Here is a 13,553-nt window from a genome sequence, read left to right on the forward strand (position 1 = left end):
TGTGTTATGCGCTAGAGCCTAGAGGTAGACGTACACTCTGCTTTGTTGAAAACAAATCCTCTTCCTTACGCCGGAAACGACAAAGTCTATAGCCTTACTTAATTTTCTCGCAAGCTCTGCCTTCCATATACACAAATAATTATCGTTTAAAGTATTTGTATACATGTCAGCAGCAGCAGTATATGTATCTGAACACACACAATTTAGTGCTGCGAAGCTACCTAAGCGCGGTTAAGGTGGCTCATTTTGCTAAGTTTGCAAACAATTTACTCGTTTATTATAATTGCATCGTACATATTGTACACACAATAAAGGGCCGAGGGGCAGTACGGTGTGAATATCCTGGTAAAATGAAACGAAAGCTTCTTTATCATTATTATTGCTGACATTTCTTGCTCGCAATCTGTAGCCGCTACTCTATCGGCACTCGAGTTGCACCTTGAGTCCTTATCAAAACGATGAATACGTTGTTGAGTAGTATGCCGTAAAACTTTGCATGCGCGCAGTATCAGTGCGTTTTTCCTTATTTTTCTGTATCTGCAGGTTTTCTCGCATGCCCAATTGCATGCACATTTTATTGAGTGTTTCCAATACTGTTTTACACTTTGTGCGGCAGATGCAGGGCGTCGTTTATTTGTCTCTTTTATTAATATTAATATTTGGGGTTTTCCTTGCCAGAACCATGATATGATTATGAGGGACGCCGTAGTGGAGGGCTCCATGAATTTTGACCATATCTGGTGTTCTTTAACCTGCACTGACATCGCACAGTATACGGGCCTCTAGCATTTCGCCTCCACCTAAATGCGACCGCCGCGGCCGGGATCGAACCCATGACTTTCGGGTCAGCAGCCGAGCTCCGTCACCACTATACCACCGTGGCGGACGTATTCTTTAAGGCGAAAGCCTTAAATGCCTAATCAAACGCGAAATTTGACCGTCGGCGTCCCGCGTCTATGGCGTCAGCGTACCACGACGTTGGGGACGAGGGATGCAAAATATCATCGTCACGTGATGACGTCATCATATGACGTAATCATGGCTTCACAAATTTTGGCGTGACGTCATATGATGCCGTTATCACATGACATCGTAGCTTGGTCAAAAGTGGGCAGATCACGGATGCAGTGCAAAACCAGGTGACGTGCCTCCGATCTTGGAGGCAATGCAAAACCACGCTAGGTGCGCAAAAAACTAACAAGATGGCTTTCGCTTTCGAGTCGTCTTAAGCGAACGCATAAGGGACCCTGTGAGTTTTTATTTCATTAACTGGTTTTTCATGACGTACCCATTGTACAACTTGATTTTATTTATTGTATTTTTTTTACTGACATAGCCTGTCTACTGTACACAATGCTTCCCCGTCTTCTTGTTGTTTTCATGCGTCTTCTCTGTATAGACGCTTCGCGAGAACTGTTTGTATGCGCATTCCTGTATGAGTCTTTATGGCTTACATTATTAATAAATAAGTAAATTATGCTTGCTCAAAGAAATAAAATACTGAATGTGTGTGTGTGTGTGTGTGTGTGTGTGTGTGTGTGTGTGTGTGTGTGTGTGTGTGTGTGTGTGTGTGTGTGTGTGTGTGTGTGTGTGTGTGTGTGTGTGTGTGTGCGCGCGCGCGCGCGCGCGCGCGCGTTAATATCCAGTGTACAGACCATTTATTTGTGCGCGTTAATGCTGCGCTGACAGAAGCAATTACACAAATAAAACGCAAATTACACAATAAAACACAACTGCCACTAGTCGATTCACAGTGATCGTAAATGATTAAAAAAACAGGAACTGCGTAATTATTTAAGAGAGGACGAAAATGTAACCTTGAAACACAGAAACAGGGAAGGATAAAAAACATTTAACTGCACACACACATACATGGGCATCAGACCAGCACAGAAGACGTACTTGAAACACGGAAAGGAATATAAAAAACAAGAACCCGCCGTGGTTTTGGTTATGGTGCTTGACTGGTGACCCGAAGGTTGCGGGATCGAATCGCGGCCGCAGCGGTCCCATTTCGATGGAGGTGAAATGAAAGAGGCCCGCGTACTTAGATTAGGTGTACGTTAAAGAACAACAGATGGTCAAAATTTCGGCAGCCTTCCACTATACACGGCGCATCTCATAATTATATGGGATTCTTGGGACGTAAATTCTCACAAATAATTATTATTTGGAAAAAAAGAAGGATTTGATCTGCAGACAAACACGCATAATATATTCCATGATACATTTCAAATCACAAAAATAGCGAAAGCAAAAATCAAAGGCAGATACAGGACCAACCAAGTGCAGTAAAGAATGTTTGCGAAGAAAAATGCAGGATTCATGCACACGTGAACCAAAGCATTTTAAGCATGTAGCTGATATCAGTGTGTCCATTTATTACGCAAGGTTAACACCGCCAGAAGTTGCCCTTGCATGTGCATTCGAAATACCGGCCGGAAACTTACGCTGCAAGTGCATAATGTGTTCTTCGGATGCCGCTTGTGACGTTTGATTTTTACTGTCCAAAGAAACCTCGTATCTTCTAAAACGATACAGCTCCCAGCGTTTCTGGAATAATTGGTGCACTGCGGCACGCAACACCCGGCCATGGTGACGGTAGCGAGCGCATAAAACTGGAGGGAAACGAGCGCCGACCTAAAAACCGCACGCGCGCCACGCACAAGAGACCGGGCGGGGGATTCAAAATGGCGGCTACGCTGCCGCCAAGGCCGAAGAGGCGGCACCTGCCCTTTCAAAAGCTGACACCACTCTAAGCGGGGGCGCGCGCATCGAGGCACTCTATGCGTTACCGTACTGCAGCGCCCTCAAACGTTCTTCGAGCGAAACAACCGGCGCGCGGTCTGTCGTCCCATCGCTTCTCAAGGACAATGGCGTTTGCTTGCCATGTGCGGCAGCAAGAAATGACGCACTGTGGAGACGATGCCAGGAGCAGCGGCCGCTCATTTCGCCAGGGTCCACGCGCCGGTTGTTGCACTCGAAGCGCGTTTGACAGCGCTGCAGTACGGTAGCGCACGAGAGCAGTCACGTGGCCGTATTTCCCCGGCTTTATTTAAATGCCGGAAAATATCACTGCGCAGCATGTTCGTATCCACAAAAAATTGGATCGATCGTTTTGGAATGCCTTCTACAACGTAACGAAACGCACTTGGCCTTAAAGTGAATATCAGAAATGTCGTATAATTCATCTTAGTTAGTTAACGAATTAAGCGATATATAAAAATACCCTAACGAGTGCCACGTGACGGTAAACCATGTGGTTGGTTTTATTCATTTCGGGTCACGATAGCTTACACCGTGGTTGAGGTTAACCACTTCTTTGTAAATATTTGGTTTCAGTTACCTGAAACATCCTGTATAAACACGATACAAGCGGCACCCCTAAAAGCTATGACAACAGAGCACGACTGATCGTCAGTTTAGGTATGTTAAGGTCAGACAATAGAAAACTCAGTGTCCATGGAAAATAGCATAAAAGGGCGCGTGGGGACGCTTATGAGGAAAACGGAGTACTTGTTATTATGTTTCTCAAATTGCCTTCCTCACATATTTATGATTTTTTCTTATAGTTTCCATTATTATAATGCAAACTCAATTTCGCTCTTTTACTATATCGTAAGCAGAATTTTTGTTAAGGTATACTCTAGTCAAGCTCGGCCTATTTTACCTTTGTCCTCAGCATAACAGTAAACTCACATAGAATGTAGATATGCAAATAATAGTAATGACGCCGACAGTTAAAAATAACAACAATCAGTGAAGTGATTTATAAGAAGGTAACAAAATACATTATAGCAAACAGACGAGCAAAACCTATACAGAAGCCCAGGTAATGTGTGGGATGCAAACGGAGGATAGAACTTGTGCTAACGATCAAATTATCATTAAAAGAACCTCTTGAATAATTTAGCACGAAGAACAAAGATACAGCACGCCAGAGTATCTTCTGTTACGTAAATGCTTGTTCTTGTTCTATTGCATCTACCATCGGCACCCGTGGTGCAGCAGTTGTGAGAATCTCATCTGCAGGCAAGTGAACCTCATCGTATGTAAAGCGTAGCTTACATCCACAAGATCATTCAAATCGCTGATGTGTGAAATCAGCGAGACGCAAAGCAACCCCGTTCTTGCATTCTTGAGACTGTAACGAAGCACCACCTTCGATAGCGACGCTACAGCGGCCTCTGAATTTGAGCAGAAGACGCCGCACGCATCGGAGTACCAGACAAAGTGCCGTCGCTACGAACAAATGACATCACACCGACACAACTAAAACGAAAGAAAACATCGAGAAAACAAAAGGTCGGCTGCGCGTAGACGTTCGCGCACTTGTTTTTGTCGAGATGGCTCGAGAGCCATCACGTAACTCTGCTCCACCAATGGGGATGCGTATACCTAATCGCCTATGCTCGCTAGAGCACTCTGGCGGAAACATAAAAGAATGTCGCAGTTGTTTTGTTTTATTCTGGTTGCTTACTGACAGCAGTATCAGCTGAGGAAGCGGGGTTCAGCCGAAGTTTATTTTTTCGCACGATGCTGTTTCTATAGCAGTATCTTGTATCTTAAGATACACGATACATTGCTGAATGTGCAGTAATCCCTCGTTAACTCGAAGCCGTAAAATCCAGGGAAAATTTCGAGATAAGCGGTATTTCGAGTTAAGCAAAACGCCGAAAATGTTTGCCCAGGTCACTGTAAAAGAAAAGCCAGTGCTGCCAGGAAAAGCTCCACTGCACGAGACGGCAACCGTAGTAAAGCACAAGAATTCAGAGCGAAAAAAAAAATTTATTACCGAGGACCAAAAAACTGCGTGATGCTCGCCTGTTTTCGCGTTCGCGTTCGGTCCCAGAAAGGCGTTCTCCAGTTGCTCAACACATCGCATGAGCCGTTGGTCGCCACCGCTGCATTCGACCTTGTTGCGGAGCAAGCGCAGCACGTTACGTGTTTCTGTCGTCGTAGGCACTTCTCGGGGCTCTTCCTCGTCTGCATGGTCTTCTGCGTCGTTCACGGCCATCTCAACGATATCGGCGTCCGACAGCATTCCGGTAACGGGGACGTCCGCCTCGTAGAGCGCATACTCCTCAAAGGCCATCTCGCCGTCTTCAGTATCGTTCACGCAGCCAGTTGCCTTGCGCACTTCATTGCACAGCTCATCACAGCCGCTGAATTCTGCGCCAATGTCTTCTTCGATCGATTCGGGGGCGCGAGAAAACCCTGCATGTGCGAAGCAGTTAGCAATCGCCAGCGGGCGTAGTTGGCGCCAGGCTTCGGCCATCAGATTGATTGCACCCAGCAGATCGATTTCATACTTTTTCCCATTGTCGTATGACAGCAGAATTCGGTGCAGCAGGCTCTTCCTATAATACTTGCGGGCAATCTCAATGACTCCCTGATCCATTGGCTGGAGAACGGACGTCATGTTCGCCGGCAGGAACTCCAGCCTAACAGCCGCCAAGTTGTCGATTTTTCCATGACGGGGGCAGTTATCCACAACAAACAACACTTTCCGACCGTCCTTTGCCATCTTCAGTAAAACTGAACTCAAGATGCGTCGTGCGCAGATCGCGGGGAAAACAAAGAATACCAGCTCGCACATGCAAGGGTTAGGTTGCGTACTGACTGGCCCACGCTTGCACACGCCGCCCACGGCGCATAAGTCGCGCGCAGGTGCGCACATGTGATCACTCCCACGGTTGCTTGACAAGGCTGATAGGAAACGGCTGCGTCCGCGGGAATTTCAAATTCGGCCTTCACGACCGCGTTCGGCACGTATAGTAAGAGCTAAGCGTTCGCATGGAGCCCTCGTTTCCTGTTGGGAGTGGACTTTGCCTTCGGCCCTCCCGGTCAAGATTTCGAGATATCCGCTGTTCCCTCCGGAAAACGTTTCGAGATAAGAGGGGGCAAATACATAGCACCTATGGGAGGTTAATGCACGGCGAAAAAAAGTTTCGACTTAACCGAGATTTCGAGATAAGCGAGTTCGAGTTAACGAGGGTTTACTATCATAAATACAGATACAGATACTCGTTTTGCGAGATGTATCGCGATACATATACAAGATACCCAAAGAGTATCTAAGATACATGTATCTTCGATACTACTCAGCACGGATCGCGTTAACAGACCAGTATATCTTCGGGGTTGAATTAAGGCGCCCACGACAATGTCAGTTCAAGCGACGAGTGTCGCACTATATATGTTTTGACGGCAGGATTTAAGACTTCTTGTCGTGAAACCAATGTGCTGTGCGCTCTGGCATACCGCTCAAGTATGTCGAACCAATTTCCAAGCTTCCACTTTAGCAGCAAGGATCTGTTGGGCGTGCCCTCATATCTGTGAGCATCCGAGGTTCCCGCTACTGCTAGACGCGCCTGGCCATAAAAGAAATCGAACGTGAGAGTATTGTCAATCATCGATATGACCAGCGAAAACAAACGCCACTTAGCCATCCCGAGTGCCATGCACAGCACCAGGGCCTGGTCCACAAAAGAATTCAATACAAGGGCCAACCACAAAACTCCCGTGCAATGGGGGTTTTGTGGTCCGCTCTAAATGCGTCCGTTCTTTGCGAGTTGGAAACAAGGTAGCATCGGCCTGTACTCGAACGTTTGAGAAAAGATAATTATGTAATGAGAAAACTGAAAGGTAAGGTTTCTGGGCAGACAATTATTCCATGTGGGACAAAACAAGTCCAGATAAGATATCCATGGGACATCCTCGATAGGATATCCAAACTCGGATATTTAGTGGATGTCTAACTTGTTTCAGAAGTGATGTACAGATATTGGAACATAATCTGTATGTTCCACGAACGAGCTGTTTTGAATGGGCAAGCACTGAATGATCTTTTTCGGCAGAAGCTCCCTATTCCCCTTTCTGTCAGCCAGGTTTAAATGTTGTGACGACAATATCTCCCGTTAAATGCCATAAAATTGAGAGCACTTATTACGTACACAAAATCCCGACTTGGTGATCGGCCGCGCACATTTCTGTACAGCACTGTAGCGAAGCTTTTGCAGATGCTCGAAAGAGCAAGCACACACAAAAGCGAGCACGTTGTCGTTGTTAGTCTAGCTATGATGCACTAGCGAACCATCAGAAGAGCAGTTGCCTCTGCCTTTTGCCAGTGCTTGATCGCAACAGCCGATATTCACTGCAAGTTAGCCTAGTGAAGATGGCGTAAATGAGCTAGCTTCGAAGGCAGCTTATTGGTGGCCAGTAGCACCAAATGTTGACACAACGAAGAGAGCTTATTGGTACGTGTTTGGTTCTAAATCTCGTTTATTACCATTTGCAACATTATATTGTGACACTGGCAGAAGTTGCATATTTAATAGTAACATATACTAATACATCCGGGAGTCGACAGCGGCTAACCTAAGAGCTCATTTTAGATCATTTTTTTGCAGAAGTGATACAGAAATAATGGCCATTACTAAAGGCGCTCATGTCTGCTGAGAGAAATTCTATGCTGGTCATGAAGTTAAGTGAATGTGAATTGCTAGTGCAAATGCTTAAAGTGCGCCATCTGCCAAATGTGCATTCATTTGGCAAGAGGTCAGTCTGCTACTCTGCAACGAAGTGGGCGTGTCACAGTCAAAAGGGAAAAATAAACGAGGAGGAGTGAAGGAGTAGATGGGAGATTCACTACTTAATGAAGTTTGGGAGGCCTTATTACTACAGAGGGAAGAAACATGTGGCCAACACCTCTTCTCAGTTAATCCTCATGCCTTTTACTTGATTCTCTTGCTTTACCTTTATTGTTTAATGCTTCCATACAATCCACTCCCATCCAGAGCTGTTTATGTCACTGGTGAGGTAGTTACAATGAACAAAGACAAGGTACACTGGTTTCACTAAAATCAGTCTTTACTACAAAAAAAATGATTTCAGAACAAAGTTGCTTTTCATGTTTGTATAGATGAACACGTTATTCACCAAAAGCCAAAAGTACTTGCTTGCCTCAGTATCATATATGGCATGGTGCTAAAAGGCGCATCATCAGCATGTGTGCAGTGTTACACAGGGAACTGCACACAACATAGCCCTTGTCTCTGGTGGTGTATTGCACATTTGCTTGACAAAGTGCCTGCAACATCATTCATGTAAAAGTAGTAGCACTCTAGTCACAGCTCACATATACAGGGTAGTCCAATATGAAAGGGAACATCTCGGCAGTATTCTAGCAGCAGTACCAGCAGATGGGCTAACGTCACTTGCCGAAACGCTTGCCAAGCGGTTGCTGTTTCAACAGTTGTGTGCCAAAAAACGTTTCCACTATCATGCGAAAAGCAGCTACAACAGACTGTCTCGAATACATATTGGATACTCCGTTTCACATTGGTCCCCCTACATAGATGCACACTTCTGTGCCATATGCGGGAGATCGTCAACCTTTCAATAAAACGAAACAGCACTACTATGTACAACAGCTTTGGGCTTGTTGTTCCTCAGTTGTGATGCTTTCGCATCTTGCAAATGGCAGTAAAGTGTACACAGGTATCCGTATATACTCTGTGTCGGGAAATGCAGGTTTTTTTTCTTCCACAACTTAAAAAAAACGAGGTGCTAAGACCATTTGCACTATTATTCCATTCAGGAAGAATGTTGACCATATTCCATGAAAAAAAAAAAAACATTTGCAAACCAAACATGACAAGATTACGGCAAAACACCTCGACAAAAGCTCGCTAGGTAGAGGGAGGTGTTGTGTGAACATTACAAGTTTCAAGATGCATAGACTATACTTATAAATAAAAACTAATGGCTAAACTATATAGAAAAAAAAAAAGAAGTCGGAGGAGGTGAAGTATGTGGCAAGCCAGATGCTTTTAAGAACATTACCCTTCATTAGCAAAAAAAAATTTTACAATACATAAAGCTTGATCAGGCATAAAGTATGCAAGTCTCTTGCAAAATACACACTACAGAGCAAGCAAGAGCTTTCTTTACACCACTTGAAAAATAGGAAGCACTGTTAACATAAATGAGTTTGACAGAAATGCTAAAAAAGTTCTAGACTTCGGCATAATGCATGTTTTTTTTTTAATACATTTCAGTGAAGACCTGGTTCAGACATAGACAGTTTGTACTTGCAAGCAGCATTGGCAAAAACACGTTGGCGGGCTAGTTGGTTAGCCTTCATGGCAGAGTGAGTAGCGCTTTGACCTTGACAGTTTTCTTTCTACGTCCCTGTCAAGTCACGCTTACTCTCTCTATCATGAACAGCATTGGCAGCGAAAGTGCAAAAAGGCATTCCTCATTTAAGGCCACTCAGTGGTTAAAGCACTACTACTGGAGCTAAACATGACAAACCGAGGAATGAGCATTTCCCCAATCATTGTAACTGAGTCTTGAAAACTGAGCACCTAGAGTAACTTCCGGTCGGCAAAGAAAATGTTAATAACAAAAATTAAGCCATTGGGCCACATTTTCAAATGTTTACCACTTTACACTCTGTTTAATACCTTATACAACGCAGACAATCATTGTGCAAACGGCATATGACACCGCGTGCGTACCACAACAGTGCCAATGGCCGATCATAATGACAAAAAATGAGAATAGCAAAGAAGAAAGGACGTCACTACTAGTGTATATTGACCCTCACACTAAAAGCTTCGCAAAACCGGAAAAAGAAAGACTAAGGAAAAATAAACAGAACACGCGCTTCCTTTTTCTTCACTCAAAAGCTCTACGCCGTCACATCTGAGACAAATTACAGTACTCCTACAAATGCCAACGATTAATAGGGCAACGAGCTGTGCCAGAAAAAGAACTGGTATAATTATTAAGAGCACATGAAGGTAGATTCACAGATTAAACGCCACGTGGCACCTGCAGAGCAACCAACAAAAGACCGTGTGCCAACAGTCTCTCGTGTCTCTGCAGCATCAACCGCACTTTGACTTTGCACGATAATGTTCATTTACACAGCCTTCTGCAACTCTCAACCAGGCACTGCAGACCGTGAAACAAATAGTGCGCTTAACAATGCAAGAGTTGACAAGTACACTGCGCCAACCTTCAAGGAAGAAATGCGCAAACATCACACATCGATTAATTAGACATCGTTAACATGCAAAGACGCCGTTACGTATGAGTACGACAATTGCGAGGAAACGGGATTCAAGGTCTAGCACACAAGTTTGGCTAGCAAAGCATCGCCTATAACAGCAACTTGAGGTCGCGGCGTAACGATGACGAAGCGATAGTATCATCCACTGATTCTCACCCGCAGAAGTAAAATGCGATTTAAACCTAACGTCCCGGTATGCATTTCATGAACATAAATTAAGAGTGGGGGATTGACACAACCAACGCAACACGACAGAGAAAGAAATGACGAGAATGACGATGATTTCCTCAGCCGCAAGATTGAACGTTTGGGAAAGTAAAACGGGTTTCCTGCTAGTTGTGATTTTTGCCTGGAGACGCAGGCAATGGCATAAGGCCGCATTACGTTCTTTCAGTGTGTGCTGGCCCATTACTGCTTCCCGCCATACGTGGGGTTCTTGAATGTTGAAACGGCGCCCTTGTAGATTGGGTTTTCTCCCTGGAAGAAAAGCCGATTGCATATATATCAGTTGGATAGCGTCATACAATTTATATAAAATAGGATGCTATCGCTAGGGGTCAACATGTATTTCCTTCTTCAGATATGCATGTAAAAGTGCGGAAATGCAAGGCACCAATGGACTGATTTGAATCACGTTTGTTGCGCTTGAGACAAAGTTAAAAGGAAACTAAAATGAAACACTGAATCAGTTTAAACTGATAAACTATTCTTTCAGAATTGTATTTCACTATTATAGCTTTATTTAGAGCTGTGCGAATAACAAAATTATGGGTGCAAGGAAAATTCGAATAATAAAGTTTGAGTGCGAATCGAATCGAATAATTTTCGAATATTTCTAGAATATTTTTTGAATACGTCGAAGTAAAATTACAGAAAAAAGTTGCAGAGGATCCCTACGCATATTCTTACGAGACAGGAACATGAAAGCGTTTCTTTTGGTTAGGTTGGTGAAGCACTGGAGGGGTGCTGCTAAGTAGTGTTCCCTAGATGTCTCATAAAGAATGAGAAAATGCAGTGGCCAAATTGTGTGTACAGTCAAACCCCGCTACAACGAAATTGACGGTGCTTGGAAAAATGTTCGTTGAAGCGAACATTTCGTTGAAGTGAAATCGAAAAAAATATGGCTGACCTGAGCTAGTTGAACAGAGAAACTTTTATTTCCAAAGTTCAAAAAGTATCTGCTGCTTCCTTTGCGTCCCCAGCCGCGTCACGACGCGATTCTCATATATATGCATAGCGACGCCACGTTGAAAAGCACGCAGAAACAACGTTCGCGGCTTCCGCGAACGAACCAAACAGAGGCACGGGCGCGCAACACGAACTGCACAGTTGCACTAATACGCTAACACAAGCTATTCGCCGACAACGGCGAGATGCAGGCGTGCTATCGCGGAGCGATGACTTACGCCTTATTCTATGCTATTCCTATCCAACACTCGAGGCTGGCTGATCCCGTTAATAACGTGGACGAATTGTTGCTCCGACCACCGGTTATGAACCGGTCGCACTGGCCAAGCACGAAAAGCATTGGCATTGGAAAAGGCATTGTTCCGCGACTGCACCCCAGGGCTGCTCGCGTTGATAACGCGGATGTACCGTCGCTTTGACCACTAGCGAAGCGCGAAAAGCATGAAAAGCATTGGAAAGGCATCGGAAAAGGCATAGGGAAAAGGAATCGGTCCGCGATTGCACCTCAATATTATCAATGTAGACAACTGAGCTTTGGCTTCGGATTGTCTGCGACTAGAAGCAACTCAAGCCAGTTGCGAAAGCACGGAAGTCCGATCGCCGTCGCTATCAAGGAATGGCGGCCCCCATACTCAATCAACAGTGGCGGTTTCTGGAGGTGTCAACATGCGATTTAGACTTTGTATTCGTATTTTTATGTTCTAAAATGCATCAAAATGTCTGAGATTGTGTTTATTGCACAGTAACTTAAATTTTTGAGCCCGGAATGGCATGGTGAATTTCGTTGAAGCGGAACGGCAGCAGAAGAAATGTTCGTTGTGGCGAGCATATTTATGCATTGACTCCTATGGACTGTTGATGGGGAACCGAGAATTTTTCGTTGTACCGGAAATTTCGTTGAAACGGAGTTCGTTGTAGCGGAGTTCGACTGTATTTACATGATTTGGTACAAGCAAAGTGATGTTGGCAACACTTTGCAGATTAGTGCCGGTGTCAATGCCGATGGGAGGGATCATGTGTTTTCTGCACATGGCTTTTGTGGACGCCAGACAAGTGCACACATTCGCAAACCTGGCCAAGTAATGCTTTCGCGTTAAAATGTAGTGCAAAATACGGCCAAAAAAAAAATTCCTTTGCATGGCAATCCACACATCCGGCGGCAGTGCGCTGTCCGCTGTGTGAAAATGAAACTGTGCTGCTAGCTGTCGTGTAGTAACGCGGGTGACATAACGGGCACTATTGCCACGAACCTGGATAACTTGATACTTCGCCATTCTTCGGGCGATATTTTTCGGGAGCTAGCTCCTCTATTCAGAAACAAGCGTACAAAAAGCAAATGTTTGAAGTTTTTTTTGAGGCCTCCGATAGGCTGCGTCTGCCGTGTTGCTCCAGCATGAGCCTTCTGCTGCTTGCGCTTCGCAGGGTCACGGCTGTCGAAAATCGCGCTACTTAGTGACGCATTCGCACTTGTTCTGTGTTCACGAGTCGACAATCAATTTGAATATAATTATAATTATAAATCGCGATCGAGCATGACATCGGCCACACACATCGCGACCAAGCTTACTGCTTGAAGTCGTGGCTAGGCCTAACTCCGCTCACGGAACTGATGTGCGAGACTACTCCGAACTTTCCGGGCAAGTACATCGCACTAGCGGACATGTGAAAGCGAAGAAGCCGCAATGCGCTTCGTCGTAAGCAACGAATCACATCACCCGCTGGCTCTCGGAACCGTGGATGGGCATTTTACACATCAGCAGCAGAATCCCTGGCCAAGCTTGTCGCACAGCGACCGCTCGGAGCAGCGGTGGATGCGGCTAGCAGTTTTGCACGTCGGCACCCCAAAACGCAAGACCAAGCATGCTGCACGCTGATTTTTCGTAGTTATATTTATTTTCCATTATTATAAATCAATATATTTATTTTCCGGAAGTTCGAATACTTAGAATAGCAAACTTCCGGTGCAAATCGAATCAAATAGTAGCAAACACTATACGAAAAATATTCGAAAGTTTGAATATTCGCACACCCCTAGTTTTATTATCAAAAGAAAGAATGAAGGTCAAATTTTATGATTTGAATTTTATGCCAAAACCCCAACACCTGAAATCACTGTGACGTCACGAATTTCAATGTTGGATTTTTTCTTTATGGTCACATTGGCTCATTGAAATTTACTGAAACCTGCCATACTGAATATCCGGTTCCTTTATAACACAAGGAAATAAATTTTTACCAATAAAGAATAACGTAGGCACTAGCAGGTGTTGTCAAAATCTATAAC

At 44.6% G+C, this 13,553-nt stretch overlaps 1 protein-coding gene across 1 annotated transcript in view; it reads right to left on the reverse strand.

Moving 5' to 3' along the window:
* Positions 1 to 7,854: 7,854 nt before the first annotated feature.
* LOC119387003 (integrin beta-PS) overlaps positions 7,855 to 13,553 on the reverse strand; it is a 44,260-nt gene continuing 38,561 nt past the window's right edge. Inside the window, exon 21 of the mRNA XM_037654306.2 lies at positions 7,855 to 10,558. Coding sequence (XP_037510234.1) covers positions 10,490 to 10,558 — 69 coding nt within the window. The 3' untranslated portion in view covers positions 7,855 to 10,489. The remainder of the gene's footprint in view (positions 10,559 to 13,553) is intronic.

Source organism: Rhipicephalus sanguineus, chromosome 3, assembly GCF_013339695.2.
Source record: "Rhipicephalus sanguineus isolate Rsan-2018 chromosome 3, BIME_Rsan_1.4, whole genome shotgun sequence".
NCBI classification, from domain to species: domain Eukaryota; kingdom Metazoa; phylum Arthropoda; class Arachnida; order Ixodida; family Ixodidae; genus Rhipicephalus; species Rhipicephalus sanguineus.